Source organism: Salmo salar, unplaced genomic scaffold (assembly GCF_965601325.2).
Source record: "Salmo salar unplaced genomic scaffold, fSalSal1 ptg000152l, whole genome shotgun sequence".
Lineage (NCBI taxonomy): Eukaryota > Metazoa > Chordata > Actinopteri > Salmoniformes > Salmonidae > Salmo > Salmo salar.
In genome coordinates, this window is record NW_027675323.1 from 1,269,546 (window position 1) to 1,295,322 (window position 25,777).

At 44.9% G+C, this 25,777-nt stretch overlaps 1 protein-coding gene across 1 annotated transcript in view; it reads right to left on the bottom strand.

Annotated features, from left to right (window-relative positions):
- Positions 1-13,764: 13,764 nt before the first annotated feature.
- LOC145867019 (uncharacterized) overlaps positions 13,765-25,777 on the bottom strand; it is a 145,232-nt gene continuing 133,219 nt past the window's right edge. The window contains exon 2 of the mRNA XM_082971065.1: positions 13,765-13,939. Within this exon, the coding sequence (XP_082827191.1) occupies positions 13,887-13,939 (53 nt within the window). The 3' untranslated portion in view covers positions 13,765-13,886. The remainder of the gene's footprint in view (positions 13,940-25,777) is intronic.

Below are 25,777 nucleotides of genomic sequence, written 5' to 3' on the forward strand. Positions count from 1 at the left end.
ATGTTTTGTTGTAGCCTCTGTTATTGGTAATGGTGAGGGGTTAGCATGTTTTGTTGTATCCTCTGTTATTGGTAATGGTGAGAGGTTAGCATGTTTTGTTGTAGCTTCTGTAACTTTCTCACTATTATTCATGATTCATTCATGATTTTTCTTAATCATGGCATCATCAGGATGCTTTTAGTAGTGTTTAGAAACATGTTATCTACTCACTTGTAAATAAAATGACTCCAGTCACCATCTGTAATGAACACGATGGGAGACAGAGAGCTGGGGCCTGTTGCACAAAACTAGGATAAGGGATTAAGCCAGGATATCTTGGTGATCCTGGCTCAATTGATCCGTAATCCGGTTGCACTAAAGATGGATAGGGGGCAGGAGGATATGTTATGGTATAAATTACCATGGAGATTTATTCTGTGGAGCTAGCCTGCTCCAGACCAGGCTAAATTCCAGGATCTATTTAATCTCATCCCTAATGTCAGTCAGCAGTCACCACAAATGGAAACCAATAGTTATTTCACTGCTCACTATACATTGTTATCACATAACTAGACCCACTGTCATTATTTAAACGTTTGTGATCATTAATTTCAATGATTTTGGATAAAAAATAATTTTTAGATTATGTTGCTATCATTAGATAATTTACAGTTTCCCATAGACTATAAGGCTATATATAAAATGATAGAATATTAGGGCCACAGAGGGGAAAAAAACACAAGTAATAATATTGTAACCGGTTGTTTTAAAGGAGGACAGTTGTTAAAATGACAGATGTGGGGCATTTCGTGAAATTGTACTTCAGTATGGTTTCATAAACAAAGACATGCTGATGTGCCAGAATATTAAGTATCACATTGTCATAAGTATCAAAACTGTAAAAACAATATGTAGCTTTTCTGCAGAAAGAACCAGCCTCATAAATTTATGACTTTATCCTTTTTCTTCAGTGTGGCCCTAGTACTCTGTCATATAAACAAATACACATTCCATATGAATATAAAAACACAATGTGTAACATTATGTTCCTTTATTGAATAAGGACAAAACAAAGCAGGTAAACCATCAGCTCCTTTCGAAACTGAAGTCACAGTGACTACAAGATGGAAAGCACAGAATCCAAGCATATTATACAAAATGATACATACACATTCAAAGGTCTGTATATAACACACCCTGCATGTCTGCACACTAAAATAAATGCAGGACAAATCCATACACATCAACTGAACAGACAAATGAATGGATGCAGTAGCCTCCCTGCACCCTTGTATTACACACAGTATACCGCACAAACATCATAAGAGGCCAAATTCGTAAAAAAACGAACCCAAAAAAAACCCAATTCCTCTGCCACCGCAGGACATATTTAACCAAAATTGAAAGCACACATACTAACTAAAATAATTCAACACATATTGGTCCCTCAGCAGCCGACCACTGTCGTCATCAGGGAAGATTGCCGGATTGTCCCAGTCCATGGCTGGTGGCACTCTGGGGGCCCTCTCCTTCCTCAGGCAGGCCACATTGTGGAGGACAGCACAAGCCACAGTAATATCACATGCCCTAACAGGGCTGACCCTTAATTTGTGAAGGCAGTGAAAGCGTGCCTTCAGGAGGCCAAAGGTCATTTCAACTCTGGCCCTGGTCCTGGCATGGGCATGGTTGTAGGCCTGCTGTGCTTCCTGGGGGTCTGTGAAAGGTGTCAGGAGAAAAGGCTGGCAGCCATACCCCCTGTCTCCCAGCAGCACACCAGAGAATTCACCTGTCAACACAAAATCTCATCATTACTACCTCATAAACACAGTGATATTCTTGACACAGCCATGATGGTTATAAATAGGGGTTGTGTGGCTTACCTTGTGATAGGCACTGATAGATTTCAGAGGCCCGAAAGATTCTGGAGTCATGGACTGAGCCAGGCCATTTTGCCACAACATTGCTGATCACACAGTCAGCATTGCAGACCATCTGAAATCATAAGATGAGGAATATTACACCAATCAATGCACATCACTGGCAATGCAGAGTGTTCGTCAATGGACAATATCAAAAAGTTATGTTCACCTGAACATTAATGCTGTGAAAGGATTTCCTATTCACAAAATCGGCCTCATGGGCACCTGAGGGGGCTTTTATCCTTATGTGTGTGCAGTCCACTGCACCAATGACATTGGGGAAACCTGTCACACAAAGTAATGAGTATCCTACTATGTGTTAACAGTTGTCCTGTAATTTGTAGATCCTCTTACCTGCAATCCTATAGAACTCCTCTTTGATGTCACAGAGTCTTCTGTGGCCAGGGAAGGAGATGAAGACATCTGCTAATGCTTTGATAGCCAGACACACACTCCTTATTGTGCGGCAAATTGTGGCCTTGTTCAGCTGTTCTGCATCCCCCACTGAGTACAGGAAGGCTCCACTAGAAAAAAAGCGCAAGGCCACACAAACCATTTGCTCCACACTCAGTGCATGGCTCCGTGCAGTGCGGTGCTTAATCCTGGGACCCAGTAGTCTGCATAGATACCTGATGCCATCTGCAGAAAACCTGTATCTTTCATATAGATGGTCATCAGGGAAGGCCAGTGGGTCCAACCGGTCCCTGAAGACCCTTTCTCGCCTGAAGGCTCTCCTCAGCACAAGTGCTTCTTCATCCACCACATCTCGCACGAATGGGCATGCCATTGTCAGAGCAGAAAGGAACACACAATTTTGGGCCTTCATATAGGCTAGTGGCCACACCTGGTGCTGGGGGGGTGGGCAAAAGAGGGCGATGCCTTATAACGATGACTTGGTTGTACTGATTGCTGGGAAAATAAAAAAAACCTTAGAAAGATGCCACCGTCCTGTGTGCTCACAATAAGAGCTCATATGTCATGGCTCACTTGACTTTACGAGAATATACCTAATTTTTATTTTGAGCTGTGTCATCTTCTTGGAGCTGGGGAGGAAAGAAAAATAATGATTAATACATTTGTGTTACAGTTAGCATACAGTGTACATTGAAGGCATATCTCACCTCCCTCTCAAGTTTTTTTATTTCAAGGTCCAGTTTCCTAATTGTCCTCTTTTTTATTTCGGACTCCAGTGCAAGATTTTCCATCTTTTTCTTCTTGTACTGAATGTCTATGTCTGCCAGTTCTATTTGGCGCCGGAGGTGGTTGCCATACAACTTTCTGATAGCTTGTGAGCTCTGTGAACACAATACAATTAGCGCAGCTGGAATTTGGCAGGATGTGGTGTCCTTTTATTAATACGCACTATGTTGCCAGGCTGGTTTTCCCACTGTATAGCATCTGGGTCCTGTAAAATAAATTAGATTTTTTGATTTTGATGAGGACTCCTCACCATTGTAGAGTAAATAGTACTTTCACAGTCTTAACATGATACCTCATGCCTTCTGGAATCCAGAGAGATGGTCTCCTCCTCATCATCGTCTCCATCATGTGCTGTTGCTGCTGCACTGGGGCCTTCACCCTATCACATTTAATCGGATTCATATTGAAGCTAGTAGACAAGACATGCCAGGCCTACAGTATGCCTTTGATGGAGTACTCACTGGATCAGCATCGTCTGGTGCTTGTGCTGGTGGCTCTAACAGGAACACAGTGCTGCCAGACACTGCAAGGCAATAGGTAAACCAAAGTCAGACAGTCCAAATTGATTCAATATGAATGTGGTTGTATCCCATGTAGAGATGGAAGGACATACCTTGAATGAAGCGGGTGGCATCTTGGGAGGAACCTATGCTCGTCTCTTTCCCCCCAGGGATCCCCTCTAAGACGGGCCTGCCTTTATTTAGCTCCAAGGCCATGTCCTCTGCTGGGGTAAGGTCAGCCTTTGGTGACCCACCACCCGTGCCTTGTCTGTGGGTATTCTTTTTCACTGCTAAAACAGTACAGACAATGTGTGAGCAGGCACCTTCTGGGTACAATATATGCTTGTGCTTTGTTAAATATTAGTCAGGGACCATACCATTCTGCAGAATGTTCTTGTATTTGATTTTGACCTGCTGCCATGTCCGTTTTGGCCCGTTCATGTTTAATCTACACACACACACACACACACACACACACACACACACACACACACATTTAATGGAGTCACACTGCAAAAAATTACTTGGTATTTTTGTCTTGTTTTCAGTAAAAATATCAAAAAATCTATCATAGCTTTATACAGTGTGATGGAGTTACTTTACACAATTTCACTCATATCTGCAGTGCATTTCAATTAAAAATTTAACCGTTTCATAATTACAGTACAACTGCATTTTTGGAGTTGTGAATTAAATATTTGAATTGTAATTGTGATGTTTCAGCGGAGCGGTGACTGTGTAATTGTGCACTACTTACGCATTCAGGCGGTCTGCAATACTTTGCCACGCTTTTTCTCTTTGCTTTATCACTGTGGCGGTGTTGCCTTTCTTCTTAATTATATATTTTACCTCCTCGTATGCCTCCATGAGGATTTGTGCTTCCGACGGGGAAAAGTACGCGGCTCTAGTTGCCATGGTAAATCAGTTAATCTGTGATCTGTGGCGGGGTCTATTTGAGTGAGCCGTGAGCGCGCACCTATCCAGGATTGGTTTCACCTGGCTTAATGAATCCGTGTCTGCTCATCCTGGCTTGGTCTTTGTGCAACCAATTAAGCCTGGACGCACATGTTTTGGCTTCATTGAGCTCAGCTGAGTCATTTATCCCGGATGTCTTAATTCTACTTTTGTGCAACAGGCCCCTGGTTTCAAGCGCAGGGCTCAGCAGGTGTTTATTGTAAAGGACCACAGGAGGAGGCAGGTAGCTGGGTCCAGGGGCAGGCAGAAGGTCATACACAGGGGGTCCAAAAAGGCAACAGTACAGGCAGGGAAACGGCAAAAGGCATCATTAGTGAGGCAGGCAAAAACTATCATTCACAGGAGGATTATATACTGTCACCTCATATGAAACATTTGATCTGAAATCCAAAATGGTGGAGTTTAGAGCCACATTTAAAATGTTATCTTCACTGTCAAAATAGATATGGTGTGGACTGTATACTCAATACAATCTAAATCTGATACCTCACTGTCTGTCTTTTGACTGATACTGCTTTTAAACTGGTCTGGTCAGTCTACTCAAATATTTGTTAATATGCATCTTCCTATCTACAAGCAATACTTGAATAATGTGTCATTTCTAGGCTGTGCTTCTCTGGTCTCAGCTCTAATGTGAAACCCAACACTTTATTTGCATATGGGTAACAGTGTAAACGAGAAAGCTAAGCGTATCATTTTAATACAACCTGTCTGTCATTATATTTCTTCTGTGTTGGCAGACTCTCATGCTGTAAACTCAGAAAGACATCCTGTAAAGTGTTGGCCTCAGTTCTCAGTTCAAACCCCTCACACCTGAGAGAGCTGGACCTGAGTAACAATGACCTGAAGGATTCAGGAGTGAAGCTGCTCTCTGCTGGACTGGGGAATCCCCACTGTAAACTGGAGACTCTGAGGTCAGTATTATCAGATATGAAAGTACTTTATGCATGTAGTTCTCCCATTTGAAAAAGTCGTAATTATTCGGACATATTACTTATAGTGTATTAAAGTAGTCATAAGTTTAGCATGTTGTCCCATATTCCATGCCTGCTGTCACGTTTCTAAGACAGAACCCAGAAGCAGACCAGGTGAGTAAAATGAAGGTGAGTATTTATTGGTAGTCTTGATGTGTAATTTGAGTGATCCAGGAGACGGAGCGGCAGCGGAGGTGAGTTGATGAGAGTAGATGGGTGGATTCAATGAAGTCACTGTATCCACTGACGGCCAGGCAAGGGAGTTGAATGTTCCGGGAGGATGACTGTAGACAGAGTAAACGGGGGGGGGGAGTAAGCAGTAACAAGAACAAAACAACAAGACTAGCTCAGGAAACATGAGGCTGTTCGTTGCTAACGATCCAGCAGGGAATGGATGTCAGCTCAGGGCTTATGAAGAGGTGATGATCAGGACCAGGTGTGCAGAAGGTTGATGAGATGCAGGTGTAGGGTAATCACTAGATCTCCCGCCTAGCTTCGTCGCCTAGCAACCAGATAGGTTTCTGAACGCACCCTTAGACTCCAAACAGAAAACAGTCAGCTCAGGCAGAAACAGACTCAGGAAGCGGGATTCCTGACACCTGCAGTGAGGCTTGTGATTCTACTAACAAAGATCAAACCCCCTCTGTTATTGGTAATGGTGAGAGGTTAGCATGTTTTGTTGTAGCCTCTGTTATTGGTAATGGTGAGAGGTTAGCATGTTTTGTTGTAGCCTCTGTTATTGGTGATGATGAGAGGTTAGCATGTTTTGTTGTATCCTCTGTTATTGGTAATGGTGAGAGGTTAGCATGTTTTGTTGTAGCCTCTGTTATTGGTAATGGTGAGAGGTTAGCATGTTTTGTTGTAGCCTCTGTTATTGGTAATGGTGAGAGGTTAGCATGTTTTGTTGTAGCCTCTGTTATTGGTAATGATGAGAGGTTAGCATGTTTTGTTGTAGCCTCTGTTATTGGTAATGATGAGAGGTTAGCATGTTTTGTTGTAGCCTCTGTTAATGGTAATGGTGAGAGGTTAGCATGTTCTGTTGTGGCCTCTGTAACTTTCTCACTCATTCTGATTCATGATTTATTCATGATTTTTCTTAATCATGGCATCATCAGAATTTAATTTTTAATCGTCAATCACATACAGTTGAAGTCGGAAGTGTACATACACTTAGGTTGGAGTCATTAAAACGTGTTTTTGAACCTCTCCACAAATTTCTTGTTAACAAACTATAGTTTTGGCAAGTCGGTTCGGACATCTACTTTGTGCATGACACAAGTAATTTTTGAAACAATTGATTACAGACAGATTATTTCACTTATAATTCACTGTATCACAATTCCAGTGGGTCAGAAGTTTACATACACTAAGTTGACTGTGCCTTTAAACAGCTTGGAAAATTCCAGAAAATTATGTCATGGCTTTTGAAGCATCTGATAGACTAATTGACATAATTTGGATGTATTTCAAGGCCTACCTTCAAACTCAGTGCCTCTTTGCTTGACATCATGGGAAAATGAAAAGGAATCAGCCAAAATCTCAGAAAAAAAAAATTGTAGACCTCCACAAGTCTGCTTCATCCTTGGGAGCAATTTCCAAACGCCTGAAGGTAATACGTTCAATCAATAGTATGCAAGTCTAAACACCATGGGACCACACAGCCGTCATACCATCCCAACTGTGAAGCACGGCGGTGGCAGCATCATGTTGTGGGGGTGCTTTGCTGCAGGAGGGACTGGCGCACTTCACAAAATAGATGGCATCATGAGGCAGGAAAATTGTGGATATATTGAAGCAACATCTCGAGACATCAGTCAGGAAGTTAAAGCTTGGTCACAAATGGGTCTTCCAAATGGACAATGACCCCAAGCATACTTCCAAAGTTGTGGCAAAATGGATTAAGGACAACAAAGTCAAGGTATTGGAGTGGCCATCACAAAACCTTGACCTCAATCCTATAGAAAATTTGTGGGCAGAATTGAAAAGGCGTGTGCGAGCAAGAGGCCTACAAACCTGACTCAGTTACACCAGCTCTGTCAGGAGGAATGGGCCAAAATTCACCCAACTTATTGTGGGAAGCTTTTAGAAGGCTACCCGAAACGTTTAACCCAAGTTAAACCATTTAAAGGCAATGCTACCAAATACTAATTGAGTGTATGTAAACTTCTGACCCACTGGGAATGTGATGAAAGAAATAAAAGCTGAAATTAATCATTCTCTCTACTATTATTCTGACATTTCACATTCTTAAAATAAAGTGGTGATCCTAACTGACCTAAGCCAGGGAATTTTTATTAGGATTAAATGTCAGGAATTGTAAAAATTTAGTTTAAATGCATTTGGCTAAGGTATATGTAAACTTCTGACTTCAACTGTATATATTAAAATACCCTCAAATAAAAAATTGACATTATATAATGTCACCTCATATGAAACATTTGATCTCAATTCCAAAATGTTGGAGTTTAGAGCCACATTTAAAATGTTCGCTTCGCTGTCAAAATAGATATGGTGTGGACTGTATACTCAATACAATCTAAATCTGATACCTCACTGTCTGTCTTTTGACTGATACTGCTTTTAAACTGGTCTGGTCAGTCTACTCAAACATTTGTATTATACATGTTTCTATCTGCAGGCAAAACTTTGATAATTTGTCATTTTTAATGATGATACATTCATTTACGAATAGATATGAAAGGTTTCAGGACACTGATATCTGAATATGTTGAAAAATGATACTGCCACTATTTTCACCACCAAAGCATAGCAGTGTGATTTTAATATGATTAGACTCTTTGCAGGCTGTCAGGCTGTGGAGTTTCAGAGGAAGGCTGTGATTCTCTGGTCTCAGCTCTGAGGTCAAACCCCTCACACCTGAGAGAGCTGGACCTGAGTAACAATGACCTGAAGGATTCAGGAGTGGAGCTGCTCTCTGCTGGACTGGAGGATCCCCACTGTAAACTGGAGACTCTGAGGTCAGTATTCCTGTAGTTGGTCAACAAGTGATAACTGTTCACCAGATCCACATGTGTTTACCAGACACACATAGTCCACACCATATGTGTTTGGACAGTGAAGCTTACAGTTTTACATTTGGTGCTATGCTCCAGCATTTTGGATTTGAGATAGAATGTTGGATATTAGGTGACAGTACAGAACGTCACCTTTTGTTTAAAGGTGTTCATACATATACAGTCGTGGCCACAAGTTTTGAGAATGACACAAATATTAATTTTCACAAAGTCTGCTGCTTCAGTGTCTTTAGATATTTTTGTCAGATGTTACTATGGAATACTGAAGTATAATTACAAGCATTTCATAAGTGTCAAAGGCTTTTATTGACAATCATATGAAGTTGAAGCAATGAGTCAATATTTGCAGTGCTGACCATTCTTTTCCAAGACCTCTGCAATCTGCCCTGGCATGCTGTCAATTAACCTCTGGGCCACATCCTGACTGATGGCAGCCCATTCTTGCATAATCAATGCTTGGAGTTTGTCGGAATTTGTGGGTTTTTGTTTGTCCACCTGCCTCTTGAGGATTGACCACAAGTTCTCAATGGGATTAAGGTCTGGGGAGTTTCCTGGCCATGGACCCAAAATATCAATGTTTTGTTCCCAGAGCCACTTAGTTATCACTTTTGCCTTATGGCAAAGTGCTCCATCATGCTGGAAAAGGCATTGTTCGTCACCAAACTGTTCCTGGATGGTTGGGAGAAGTTGCTCTCGGAGGATGTGTTGGTACCATTCTTTATTCATGCTGTGTTCTTTGGCAAAATTGTGAGTGAGCCCACTCCCTTGGCTGAGAAGCAACCCCACACATGAATGGTCTCAGGATGCTTTACTGTTGGCATGACACAGGACTGATGGTAGCTCTCACCTTGCCTTCTCCAGACAAGCTTTTTTCCGGATGCCTCAAACAATCAGAAAGGGGATTCATCAGAAAAAATGACTTACCCCAGTCCTCAGCAATCCAATCCCTGTACCTTTTGCAGAATATCAGTCTGTCCCTGATGTTTTTCCTGGAGAGAAGTTGCTTCTTTGCTGCCCTTCTTGACACCAGGCCATCCTCCGAAAGTCTTCGCCTCACTGTGCGTGCAGATGCACTCACACCTGCCTGCTGCCATTCTTGAGCAAGCTCTGTACTGGTGGTGCCCCGATCCCGCAGCTGAATCAACTTTAGGAGACGGTCCTGGCGTTTGCTGGACTTTCTTGGGCGCCCTGAAGCCTTCTTCACAACAATTGAACCGCTCTCCTTGAAGTTCTTGATGATCCGATAAATGGTTGATTTAGGTGCAATCTTACTGGCAGCAATATCCTTGCCTGTGAAGCCCTTTGTGTGCAAAGCAATGATGATGACACGTGTTTCCTTGCAGGTAACCATGTTGACAGAGTAAGAACAATGATTCCAAGCACCACCCTCCTTTTGAAGCTTCCAGTCTGTTATGCAAACACAATCAGCATGACAGAGTGATCTCCAGCCTTGTCCTCGTCAACACTCACACCTGTGTTACCGAGAGAATCACTGACATGATGTCAGCTGGTCCTTTTGTGGCAGGGCTGAAATGCAGTGGAAATGTTTTTTGGGGATTCAGTTCATTTGCATGGCAAAGAGGGACTTGGCAATTATTTGCAATTTATCTGATCACTCTTCATAACATTCTGGAGTATATGCAAATTGCCATCATACAAACTGAGGCAGCAGACTTTGTGAAAATTAATATTTGTGTCATTCTCAAAACTTTTGGCCAAGACTGTATTTTTTACCGTTTAGATATGAAAGCACTTTATGCATCTAAACTCAACAAAAAAAGAAACATCCCTTTTTCAGGACCCTGTCTTTCAAAGATAATTCGTAAAAATCCAAATAACTTCACAGATCTTCATTGTAAAGGGTTTAAGCACTGTTTCCCCATGCTTGTTCAATGAACCATAAACAATTAATGAACATGCACCTGTGGAACGGTCGTTAAGACACTAACAGCTTACAGATGGTAGGCAATGAAGGTCACAGTTATGAAATCTTAGGACACGAAAGAGGCCTTTCTACTGACTCTGAAAAACACCAAAAGAAAGATGCCCAGGGTCCCTGCTCATCTGCGTGAACGTGCCTTAGGCATGCTGCAAGGAGGCACAAGGACTGCAGATGTGGCCAGGGCAATAAATTGCAATGTTCGTACTATGAGACGCCTTAGACAGCGCTACAGGGAGACAGGACGGACAGCTGATCGTCCTCACAGTGGCAGGGTCACGTGTAACAACACCTGCGCAGGATCGGTACATCCGAACATCACACCTGCGGGACAGGTACAGGATGGCAACAACTGCCCGAGTTACACCAGGAATGCACAATCCCTCCATCAGTCCTCAGACTGTCCGCAACAGGCTGAGATAGACTGGACTGAGGGCTTGTAGACCTGTTGTAAGGCAGGTCCTCACCAGACATCACCGGCAACAACGTCGCCTATGGGCACAAACCCACCGTTGCTGGACCAGACAGGACTGTCAAAAAGTGCTCTTCACTGACGAGTCGAGGTTTTGGCTCACCAGGGGTGAGGGTCGGATTCGCGTTTATCGTCGAAGGAATGAGCGTTACACCGAGGCCTGTACTCTGGAGCGGGATTGATTTGGAGGTGGAGGGTCCGTCATGGTCTGGGGCAGTGTGTCACAGCATCATCGGACTGAGCTTGATGTCATTGCAGGCAATCTCAATGCTGTGCGTTACAGGGAAGACATCCTCCTCTCTCATGTGGTACCCTTCCTGCAGGCTCATCCTGACATGACCCTCCAGCATGACAATGCCACCAGCCATACAGCATGTTCTGTGCGTGATTTCCTGCAAGACAGGAATGTCAGTGTTCTGCCATGGCCAGCGAAGAGCCCGAAATCTCAGTCCCATTGAGCACATCTGGGACCTGTTGGATCGGAGGGTGAGGGCTAAGGCCATTCCCCCCAGAAATGTCCAGGAACTTGCAGGTGCCTTGGTGGAAGAGTGGGGTAACATCTCACATCAAGAACTGGCAAATCTGGTGCAGTCCATGAGGAGGAGATACACTGCAGTTCTTGATGCAGCTGGTGGCCACACCAGATACTGACTGTTACTTTTGATTTTGACCCCCCCCCTTTGTTCAGGGACACATTATTCCATTTCTGTGAGTCACATGTCTGTGGAACTTGTTCAGTTTATGTCTCAGTTGTTGAATCTTGTTATGTTCATACAAATATTTACACATGTTAAGTTTGATGAAAATAAACGCAAATGACAGTGAGAGGACGTTTCTTTTTTTGCTGAGTTTAGTTCTCCCATTTGAAGAAGTCTTAATTATTTGGACAAATTAATTTAGTCAAAAGTTTAGTGTTGGGTCCAATATTCCATACCTGCAGTGATTACATCAAGCGTGTGATTCTACTAACTTGTTGAATTCATTTCCAGTTTGTCTTGGTTGTGTTTAGGATTATATTTTTCCTAATAGAAACTGAATGGTGAATAATGTCCTGTCATTTTGGAGTCACTTCACTTGTATTGTCAGTAAGAATAGAAGATTTTTCTGAACACTTCTACATTCATGTGGATGCTACCATGATTATGAATAATCAGGAATTAGTCGTGAATAATGAGGAATGAGAAATTTACAGAGGTACAAAGATCATACCCCCTCTGTCATTGGTAATGGTGAGATGTTAGCATGTTCTGTTGTATCCTCTGTTATTGGTAATGGTGAGAGGTTAGCATGTTTTGTTGTAGCCTCTGTTATTGGTAATGGTGAGAGGTTAGCATGTTTTGTTGTAGCCTCTGTATTGGTAATGGTGAGAGGTTAGCATGTTTTGTTGAAGCCTCTGTTATTGGTAATGGTGAGAGGTTAGCATGTTTTGTTGTAGCCTCTGTTATTGGTAATGGTGAGAGGTTAGCATGTTTTGTTGTAGCCTCTGTATTGGTAATGGTGAGAGGTTAGCATGTTTTGTTGAAGCCTCTGTTATTGGTAATGGTGAGAGGTTAGCATGTTTTGTTGTAGCCTCTGTTATTGGTAATGGTGAGAGGTTAGCATGTTTTGTTGTAGTCTCTGTTATTGGTAATGGTGAGAGGTTAGCATGTTTTGATGTAGCCTCTGTTATTGGTAATGGTGAGAGGTTAGCATGTTTTGTTGTAGCCTCTGTTATTGGTGATGGTGAGAGGTTAGCATGTTTTGTTGTATCCTCTGTTATTGGTAATGGTGAGAGGTTAGCATGTTTTGTTGTATCCTCTGTAACTCTCTCACTCATTATTATTCATGATCTTTCTCGATCATGGCAGTCACAGGCTTGATGTAGTCATTGCAGTCAAAGAATATGGGACCAAATACTAATCATTTGATTAATTTAATACACTATGAGTTAATTGGTCAGAAAACATATGACTTCTTTAAATAGGGGGACTAGATACATAAAGTGCTTTCATTTTTCTAAATGGTGAAACAGATATGTATGAAAATATCCTCAAATAAAAGGTGACATTATATACTGTCACCTCATATGAAACATTTGATCTGAAATCCAAAATGTTGGAGTTTAGAGCGTCATTTAAAATGTTATCTTCACTGTCAAAATAGATATGGTGTGGACTGTATACTCAATACAATCTAAATCTGATACCTCACTGTTTGTCTTTTGACTGATACTGCTTTTAAACTGGTCTGGTCAGTCTACTCAAATATTTGTACTATACATGTTTCTATCTGCAGGCAATACTTTGATCATTTGTCATTTTTAATGATACATTAATTTACGAATAGATATGGAAGGTTTCATATGTTGAAAAATTATACTGCTACTATTTTCACCACCAAAGAATAGCAGTGTGATTTTAATATGATTTGACTCTTTGCAGGCTGTCAGGCTGTAAACTCAGAAAGACATCCTGTAAAGTGTTGGCCTCAGTTCTCAGTTCAAACCCCTCACACCTGAGAGAGCTGGACCTGAGTAACAATGACCTGAAGGATTCAGGAGTGAAGCTGCTCTCTGCTGTACTGGGGAATCCCCACTGTAAACTGGAGACTCTGAGGTCAGTATTATCAGATATGAAAGTACTTTATGCATGTAGTTCTCCCATTTGAAAAAGTCGTAATTATTCGGACATATTACTTATAGTGTATTAAAGTAGTCATAAGTTTAGCATGTTGTCCCATATTCCATGCCCGCTGTCACGTTTCTCTAAGACAGAACCCAGAAGCAGACCAGGACAAGGTGAGTAAAATGAAGGTGAGTATTTATTGGTAGTCTTGATGTGTAATTTGAGTGATCCAGGAGACGGAGCGGCAGCGGAGGTGAGTTGATGAGAGTAGATGGGTGGATTCAATGACGTCACTGTATCCACCGACGGCCAGGCAAGGGAGTTGAATGTTCCGGGAGGATGACTGTAGACAGAGTAAACGGGGGGGGGGAGTAACCAGTAACAAGAACAAAACAACAAGACTAGCTCAGGAAACATGAGGCTGTTCGTTGCTAACGATCCAGCAGGGAATAGATGTCAGCTCAGGGCTTATGAAGAGGTGATGATCAGGACCAGGTGTGCAGAAGGTTGATGAGATGCAGGTGTAGGGTAATCACTAGATCTCCCGCCTAACTTCGTCGCCTGGCAACCAGATAGGTTTCTGAACGCACCCTTAGACTCCAAACAGAAAACAGTCAGCTCAGGCAGAAACAGACTCAGGAAGCAGGATTCCTGACACCTGCAGTGAGGCTTGTGATTCTACTAACTTGTTGAATTCATTTGCAGTTGGTCTTGGTTGTGTTTTGGATGATGTTTTTCCTAATAGAAACTGAATAGTAAATAATGTCCTGTCATGTTGGAGTCACTTCACTTCTATTGTCAGTGACTTCTACATTCATGTGGATGCTACCATGATTATGAATAACCATGAATGAATCGTGAATGATGATAAATGAGAAACGGAGGCACAAAGATCAAACCCCCTCTGTTATTGGTAATGGTGAGAGGTTAGCATGTTTTGTTGTAGCCTCTGTTATTGGTAATGGTGAGAGGTTAGCATGTTTTGTTGTAGCCTCTGTTATTGGTAATGGTGAGAGGTTAGCATGTTTTGTTGTATCCTCTGTTATTGGTAATGGTGAGAGGTTAGCATGTTTTGTTGTAGCCTCTGTTATTGGTAATGGTGAGAAGTTAGCATGTTTTGTTGTAGCCTCTGTTATTGGTAATGGAGAGAGGTTAGCATGTTTTGTTGTAGCCTCTGTTATTGGTAATGGTGAGAGGTTAGCATGTTTTGCTGTAGCCTCTGTTATTGGTAATGGTGAGAGGTTAGCATGTTTTGTTGTAGTCTATGTTATTGGTAATGGTGAGTGGTTAGCATGTTTTGTTGTAGCCTCTGTTATTGGTAATGGTGAGAGGTTAGCATGTTTTGTTGTAGCCTCTGTTATTGGTAATGGTGAGAGGTTAGCATGTTTTGTTGTAACCTCTGTTATTGGTAATGGTGAGAGGTTAGCATGTTTTGTTGTAGCCTCTGTTAATGGTAATGGTGAGAGGTTAGCATGTTTTGTTGTAGTCTCTGTTATTGGTAATGGTGAGAGGTTAGCATGTTTTGTTGTAGCCTATGTTATTGGTAATGGTGAGAGGTTAGCATGTTTTGTTGTAGCATCTGTTATTGGTAATGGTGAGAGGTTAGCATGTTTTGTTGTAGCCTCTGTTATTGGTAATGGTGAGAGGTTAGCATGTTTTGTTGTAGCCTCTGTTATTGGTAATGGTGAGAGGTTAGCATGTTTTGCTGTAGCCTCTGTTATTGGTAATGGTGAGAGGTTAGCTTGTTTTGTTGTAGCCTCTGTTATTGGTAATGGTGAGAGGTTAGCTTGTTTTGTTGTAGCCTCTGTTATTGGTAATGGTGAGAGGTTAGCATGTTTTGTTGTAGCCTCTGTTATTGGTAATGGTGAGAGGTTAGCTTGTTTTGTTGTAGCCTCTGTTATTGGTAATGGTGAGAGGTTAGCTTGTTTTGTTGTAGCCTCTGTTATTGGTAATGGTGAGAGGTTAGCATGTTTTGTTGTAGCCTCTGTTATTGGTAATGGTGAGAGGTTAGCATGTTTTGTTGTAGCCTCTGTTATTGGTAAGGGTGAGAGGTTAGCATGTTTTGTTGTATCCTCTGTTATTGGTAATGGTGAGAGGTTAGCATGTTTTGTTGTATCCTCTGTTATTGGTAATGGTGAGAGGTTAGCATGTTTTGTTGTAGCCTCTGTTATTGGTAATGGTGAGAGGTTAGCATGTTTTGTTGTAGCCTCTGTTATTGGTAATGGTGAGAGGTTAGCATGTTTTGTTGTATCCTCTGTTATTGGTAATGGTGAGAGGTTAGCATGTTTTGTTGTAGCCTCTGTTATTGGTAATGGTGAGAGGTTAGCAGGTTTTGTTGAAGCCTCTGTAACTTTCTCACTAATTATTGTTCATGATCTTTCTCAATCATGGCAGTCACAAGCTTGATGCAGTCAAAGAATATGGAACCAAATAGTAAACTTTTGACTAATTTAATACACTATGAGTGAATTGGTCAGGAAACATATGACTTCTTTAACCTCTCTAGGGCAGGTGGCACCAAATCGTCCCACCTACGTAACAGCCAGTGTAATCCTGTGGCGCGTTATTCAAAAACCTAAAAAATGCAAAAACTTCAATTTCTCAAACATATGACTATTTTACACCATTTTAAAGACAAGACTCTCGTTAATCTAACCACACTGTCCGATTTCAAAAAGGCTTTACAACGAAAGCAAAACATTAGATTATGTCAGCAGAGTACCCAGCCAGAAATAATCAGACACCCATTTTTCAAGCTAGCATATAATGTCACATAAACCCAAACCACAGCTAAATGCAGCACTAACCTTTGATGATCTTCATCAGATGACAAACCTAGGACATTATGTTATACAATGCATGCATGTTTTGTTCAATCAAGTTCATATTTATATCAAAAACCAGCTTTTTACATTAGCATGTGACTAGCATGTGACTAGCATTCCCACCGAACACTGCCGGTGAATTTACTAAATTACTCACGATAAACGTTCACAAAAAGCATAACAATTCTTTTAAGAATTATAGATACAGAACTCCTCTATGCACTCGATATGTCAGATTATAAAATAGCTTTTTAGGTGAAAGCACATTTTGCAATATTCTGAGTAGATAGCCCAGCATCACAGGGCTAGCTATTTAGACACCCAGCAAGTTTAGCACTCACCAAAGTCAGATTTACTATAAGAAAAATGTTATTACCTTTGCTGTCTTCGTCAGAATGCACTCCCAGGACTTCTACTTCAATAACAAATGTTGGTTTGGTTCAAAATAATCCATCGTTATATCCAAACAGCGGCGTTTTGTTCGTGCGTTCAAGACACTATCCGAAAGGGTAAAGAAGGGTTACGAGCATGGCGCAATTCGTGACAAAAAAATTCTAAATATTCCATTACCGTACTTCGAAGCATGTCAACCGCTGTTTAAAATCCATTTTTATGCCATTTTTCTCATAAAAAAGCGATAATATTCCGACCGGTAATCTGCGTTTAGGTAAACAGACGAAAGAAATTAAAGCATGGGGTCGACTCGGGCACGCGCCTAAGCCCATAGTACTCTGATCGGCCAATTGCCAAAAGCGATAATGTGTTTCAGCCAGAGGCTGCCTCGATATCGTTCAGCTTTTTCCCGGGCTGTGAGAGCCTATGGGAGCCGTAGGAAGTGTCACGTTATTGCACAGATCCTCAGTCTTCAATAAAAAGAGCCAAGATGAAACACACCTTGTCAGACAGGCCACTTCCTGCATGAAATCTTCTCAGGTTTTTGCCTGCCATAGGAGTTCTGTTATACTCACAGACACCATTCAAACAGTTTTAGAAACTTTAGGGTGTTTTCTATCCAAAGCCAATAATGATATGCATATTCTAGTTACTGGGTAAGAGTAGTAACCAGATTAAATCGGGTATGTTTTTTATCCGGCCGTGTCAATACTGCCCCCGAGCCCTAACAGGTTAAATAGGGGGACTAGATAGATAAAGTGCTTTTATTATTCTAAATGGTGAAACAGATATGTATGAAAATATCCTCAAATAAAAATACATGTTTCTATCTGCATGCAAAACTTTGATCATTTGTAATTTATATTATGATACATTAATTTATGAATAGATATGGAAGGTTTCAGGACACTGATATATCTGAATATGTTGAAGAAATATACTGCCACTATTTTCACCACCAAAGAATAGCAGTGTGGTTTTAATATGATTTGACTCTTTGCAGGCTGTCAGGCTGTCTAGTCACAGAGGAAGGCTGTGCTTCTCTGGTCTCAGCTCTGAGGTCAAACCCCTCACACCTGAGAGAGCTGGACCTGAGCTACAATCACCCAGGAGACTCAGGAGTCAGACTGCTCTCTGCTGGACTGGAGGATCCACACTGCAGACTGGAGAAACTCAAGTATGTAGAGGGTTTATGTCAATGTTCACATCAGACATGTTGGACTTTTCAGGCTAGTTAAGACAAACATTCTGACCACCACTTGGACAAAGTTATATGCTGTGTGTGTGTGTGTGTGTGTGTGTGTGTGTGTCCTGTGAGAGTGTGTGTGTGTCTCCAGTGTGTCCGTGTCCTGTGTGTGTCCAGTGTGTCCGTGTCTTGTGTGTCCGTGTCTTGTGTGTCCGTGTCTTGTGTGTCCGTGTCTTGTGTGTCCGTGTCTTGTGTGTGTGTGTCCTGTGTGTGTGTGTCCTGTGTGTGTGTGTTTCACAGTGAACACACACACACACACACACACACACACACACACACACACACACACACACACACACACACACACACTCACACAGGACACTCACACACTCACACAGGACACTCACACAGGACACTCACACAGGACACTCACACAGGACACTCACACAGGACACACACAGGACACGGACACACTGGAGACACACACACACATTCACAGGACACACACACACATTCACAGGACACACACACACATTCACAGGACACACACACACATTCACAGGACACACACACACACATTCACAGGACACAATCACTCTCACAGGACACACACACACACACACACACACACACACTCACAGGACACACACACTCACAGGACACACACACACACACTCACAGGACACACACACACACACTCACAGGACACACACACACACACTCACAGGACACACACACACACACTCACAGGACACACACACACACACTCACAGGACACACACACACACACTCACAGGACACACACACACACACTCACAGGACACACACACACACACTCACAGGACACACACACACACACTCACAGGACACACACACACACACTCACAGGACACACACACACACACACACTCACAGGACACACACACACACACACTCACAGGACACACACACACACACACTCACAGGACACACACACACACACTCACAGGACACACACACACACACTCACAGGACACACACACACACACTCACAGGACACACACACACACACACTCACAGGACACACACACACACACACTCACAGGACACACACACACACACACACTCACAGGACACACACACACACACACACACTCACAGGACACACACACACACACACACACTCACAGGACACACACACACACACACACACACTCACAGGACACACACACACACACACACACACTCACAGGACACACACACACACACACACACTCACAGGACACACTCACACACACACTCACAGGACACACTCACACACACACTCACAGGACACACTCACACACACACTCACAGGACACACACACACACACACACTCACAGGACACACACACTCACAGGACACACACACTCACAGGACACACACACTCACAGGACACACACACACACACACTCACAGGACACACACACTCACAGGACACACACACACACACACACTCACAGGACACACACACACACTCACAGGACACACACACTCACAGGACACACACACACACACACACTCACAGGACACACACACACACACACACACTCACAGGACACACACACACACTCACAGGACACACACACACACTCACAGGACACACACGCACACTCACAGGACACACACGCACACTCACAGGACACACACGCACACTCACAGGACACACACGCACACTCACAGGACACACACGCACACTCACAGGACACACACGCACACTCACAGGACACACACGCACACACACAGGACACACACACACACACACACAGGACACACACACACACACAGGACACACACACACACACACAGGACACACACACACACAGGACACACACACACACACACAGGACACACACACACACACACAGGACACACACACACACACACAGGACACACACACACAGGACACACACACACACACACAGGACACACACACACACACACACAGGACACACACACACACACACACAGGACACACACACACACACACACACACACAGGACACACACACACACACACACAGGACACACACACACACACACACAGGACACACACACACACACAGGACACACACACACACACAGGACACTCACAGGACACACACACACACTCACAGGACACACACACACACTCACAGGACACACACACACACTCACAGGACACACACACTCACAGGACACACACACACACTCACAGGACACACACACACACTCACAGGACACACACACACACTCACAGGACACACACACACACACTCACAGGACACACACACACACTCACAGGACACACACACACACTCACAGGACACACACACACACACACAGGACACACACACACACACACAGGACACACACACACACACACAGGACACACACACACACACACACAGGACACACACACACACACACAGGACACACACACACACACACACAGGACACACACACACACACACACAGGACACACACACACACAGGACACACACACAGGACACACACACACACACACACACAGGACACACACACACACACACACAGGACACACACACACACACACACACACAGGACACACACACACACACACACAGGACACACACACACACACAGGACACACACACACACACAGGACACACACACACACAGGACACACACACACACACACACACACAGGACACACACACACACTCACAGGACACACACACACACTCACAGGACACACACACACACTCACAGGACACACACACACACTCACAGGACACACACACACACACACAGGACACACACACACACACACAGGACACACACACACACACACAGGACACACACACACACACACACACACACACACACAGGACACACACACACACACAGGACACACACACACACAGGACACACACACACACACACAAAGGACACACACACACACACACACACACAGGACACACACACACACACACACACAGGACACACACACACACAGGACACACACTCACACACACAGGACACACACACACACACACACAGGACACACACTCACACACACAGGACACACACACACACACAGGACACACACACACACACACACACACACACACACAGGACACACACACTCACACAGGACACACACACACTCACACAGGACACACACACACACTCACAGGACACACACACACACTCACACAGGACACACACACACACACACACAGGACACACACACACACACACAGGACACACACACACACACACAGGACACACACACACACACAGGACACACACACACACACAGGACACACACACACACACAGGACACACACACACACACAGGACACACACACACACACAGGACACACACACACACACACACACAGGACACACACACACACAGGACACACACACACACACACACAGGACACACACACACACACAGGACACACACACACACACAGGACACACTCACACACACACAGGACACACTCACACACACACAGGACACACACAGGACACACACAGGACACACACAGGACACACACAGGACACACACAGGACACACACAGGACACACACACACACACACACACAGGACACACAGGACACACACACACACAGGACACACAGGACACACACAGGACACACACACACACACAGGACACACACACAGGACACACACACACACACACAGGACACACACACAGGACACACACACACACACACACACAGGACACACACACACACACACACACAGGACACACACACACACACACACACAGGACACACACACACACACACAGGACACACACACACACACACAGGACACACACACACACAGGACACACACACAGGACACACACACACGGACACAACACACACACACACGGACACACACACAGGACACACACACACGGACACAACACACACACACACGGACACACACACAGGACACACGGACACACACACAGGACACACGGACACACACACAGGACACACACACACACACAGGACACACACACACAGGACACACGGACACACACACAGGACACACACACACAGGACACACACACTCACAGGACACACACACACACACACACACACTCACAGGACACACACACACACTCACAGGACACACACACACACACACACACACTCACAGGACACACACACACTCACAGGACACACACACACACACTCACTCACAGGACACACACACTGGACGCACACACACACTGGACGCACACACACTGGACTCACACACACACACAGGACACACACACACACACACAGGACACACACACACACACACACAGGACACACACACACACACACAGGACACACACACACACACACACAGGACACACACACAGGACACACACACACACAGGACACACACACACACACAGGACACACACACACACACAGGACACACACACACACACAGGACACACACACACACACAGGACACACACACACACACAGGACACACACACACACACAGGACACACACACACACACAGGACACACACACACACACACACACACAGGACACACACACACACACAGGACACACACACACACAGGACACACACACACAGGACACACACACACAGGACACACACACACACAGGACACACACACACACAGGACACACACACACACACACACAGGACACACACACACACACACAGGACACACACACACACACACACACACACACACACACAGGACACACACACACACACACACACACACACACACAGGACACACACACACACACACAGGACACACACACACAGGACACACACACAGGACACACACACACACACAGGACACACACACACACACACACACAGGACACACACACACACACACACACACAGGACACACACACACACACACAGGACACACACACACACACACACACACACACAGGACACACACACACACACACAGGACACACACACACAGGACACACACACACACACACACAGGACACACACACACACACACACACAGGACACACACACACACACACACACACACAGGACACACACACAGGACACACACACACACACAGGACACACACACACACACACACACACACAGGACACACACACAGGACACACACACACACACAGGACACACACACACACACACACACAGGACACACACACACACACACACACAGGACACACACACACACACACACACAGGACACACACTCACACACACAGGACACACACACACACACAGGACACACACACACACACAGGACACACACACACACACAGGACACACACACACACACAGGACACACACACACACACAGGACACACACACACACAGGACACACACACACACAGGACACACACACACACACACAGGACACACACACACACACACAGGACACACACACACACACACAGGACACACACACACACACACAGGACACACACACACACACACAGGACACACACACACACACACAGGACACACACACACACACACACAGGACACACACACACACACACACACACACACACACACACACACACACACACAGGACACACACACACACACACACACACACAGGACACACACACACACACACACACACACAGGACACACACACACACACACAGGACACACACACACACACACAGGACACACACACACACACACAGGACACACACACACACACACAGGACACACACACACACACACACACAGGACACACACACACACACACACACAGGACACACACACACACACACACAGGACACACACACACACAGGACACACACACACACAGGACACACACACACACACACAGGACACACACACACACACAGGACACACACACACACACAGGACACACACACACACACAGGACACACACACACACACAGGACACACACACACACACAGGACACACACACACACACACACACACACAGGACACACACACACAGGACACACACACACACACACACAGGACACACACACACACACACACAGGACACACACACACACACAGGACACACACACACACACACACAGGACACACACACACACACAGGACACACACACACACACACACACAGGACACACACACACACAGGACACACACACACACAGGACACACACACACACAGGACACACACACACAGGACACACACACACACACACAGGACACACACACACACACACAGGACACACACACACACACACAGGACACACACACACACACACACACAGGACACACACACACAGGACACACACACACACACACACACAGGACACACACACACAGGACACACACACACACACACACACAGGACACACACACAGGACACACACACACACACACACACAGGACACACACACAGGACACACACACACACACAGGACACACACACACACACACACACACAGGACACACACACACACACACACACACACAGGACACACACACACACACACACACACACACACACACACACAGGACACACACACACACACACACACAGGACACACACACACACACACACACACAGGACACACACACACACACACAGGACACACACACACAGGACACACACACACACACACAGGACACACACACACACACACAGCACACACACACACACACACAGGACACACACACACACACACACACACACACAGGACACACACACACACACACACACACACAGGACACACACACAGGACACACACACACACACAGGACACACACACACACACACACACAGGACACACACACACACACACACACACACAGGACACACACACAGGACACACACACACACACAGGACACACACACACACACACACACAGGACACACACACACACACAGGACACACACACACACAGGACACACACACACAGGACACACACACACACAGGACACACACACACACAGGACACACACACACACAGGACACACACTCACACACACAGGACACACACACACACACAGGACACACACACACACACAGGACACACACACACACACAGGACACACACACACACAGGACACACACACACACAGGACACACACACACAGGACACACACACACAGGACACACACACACACACACAGGACACACACACACACACACAGGACACACACACACACACACACAGGACACACACACACACACAGGACACAGGACACACACACACACACACAGGACACACACACACACACACACACAGGACACACACACACACACACAGGACACACACACACACACACACAGGACACACACACACACACACAGGACACACACACACACACACAGGACACACACACACACACACAGGACACACACACACACACACACAGGACACACACACACACACACAGGACACACACACACACACACACAGGACACACACACACACACACACAGGACACACACACACACACACACAGGACACACACACACACACACACAGGACACACACACACACAGGACACACACACACACAGGACACACACACACACACAGGACACACACACACACACAGGACACACACACACACACAGGACACACACACAGGACACACAGGACACACACACACAGGACACACACACACACACAGGACACACACACAGGACACACACACACACACACACACAGGACACACACACACACACACACAGGACACACACACACACACACACAGGACACACACACACACACACACAGGACACACACACACACACACACACACACACAGGACA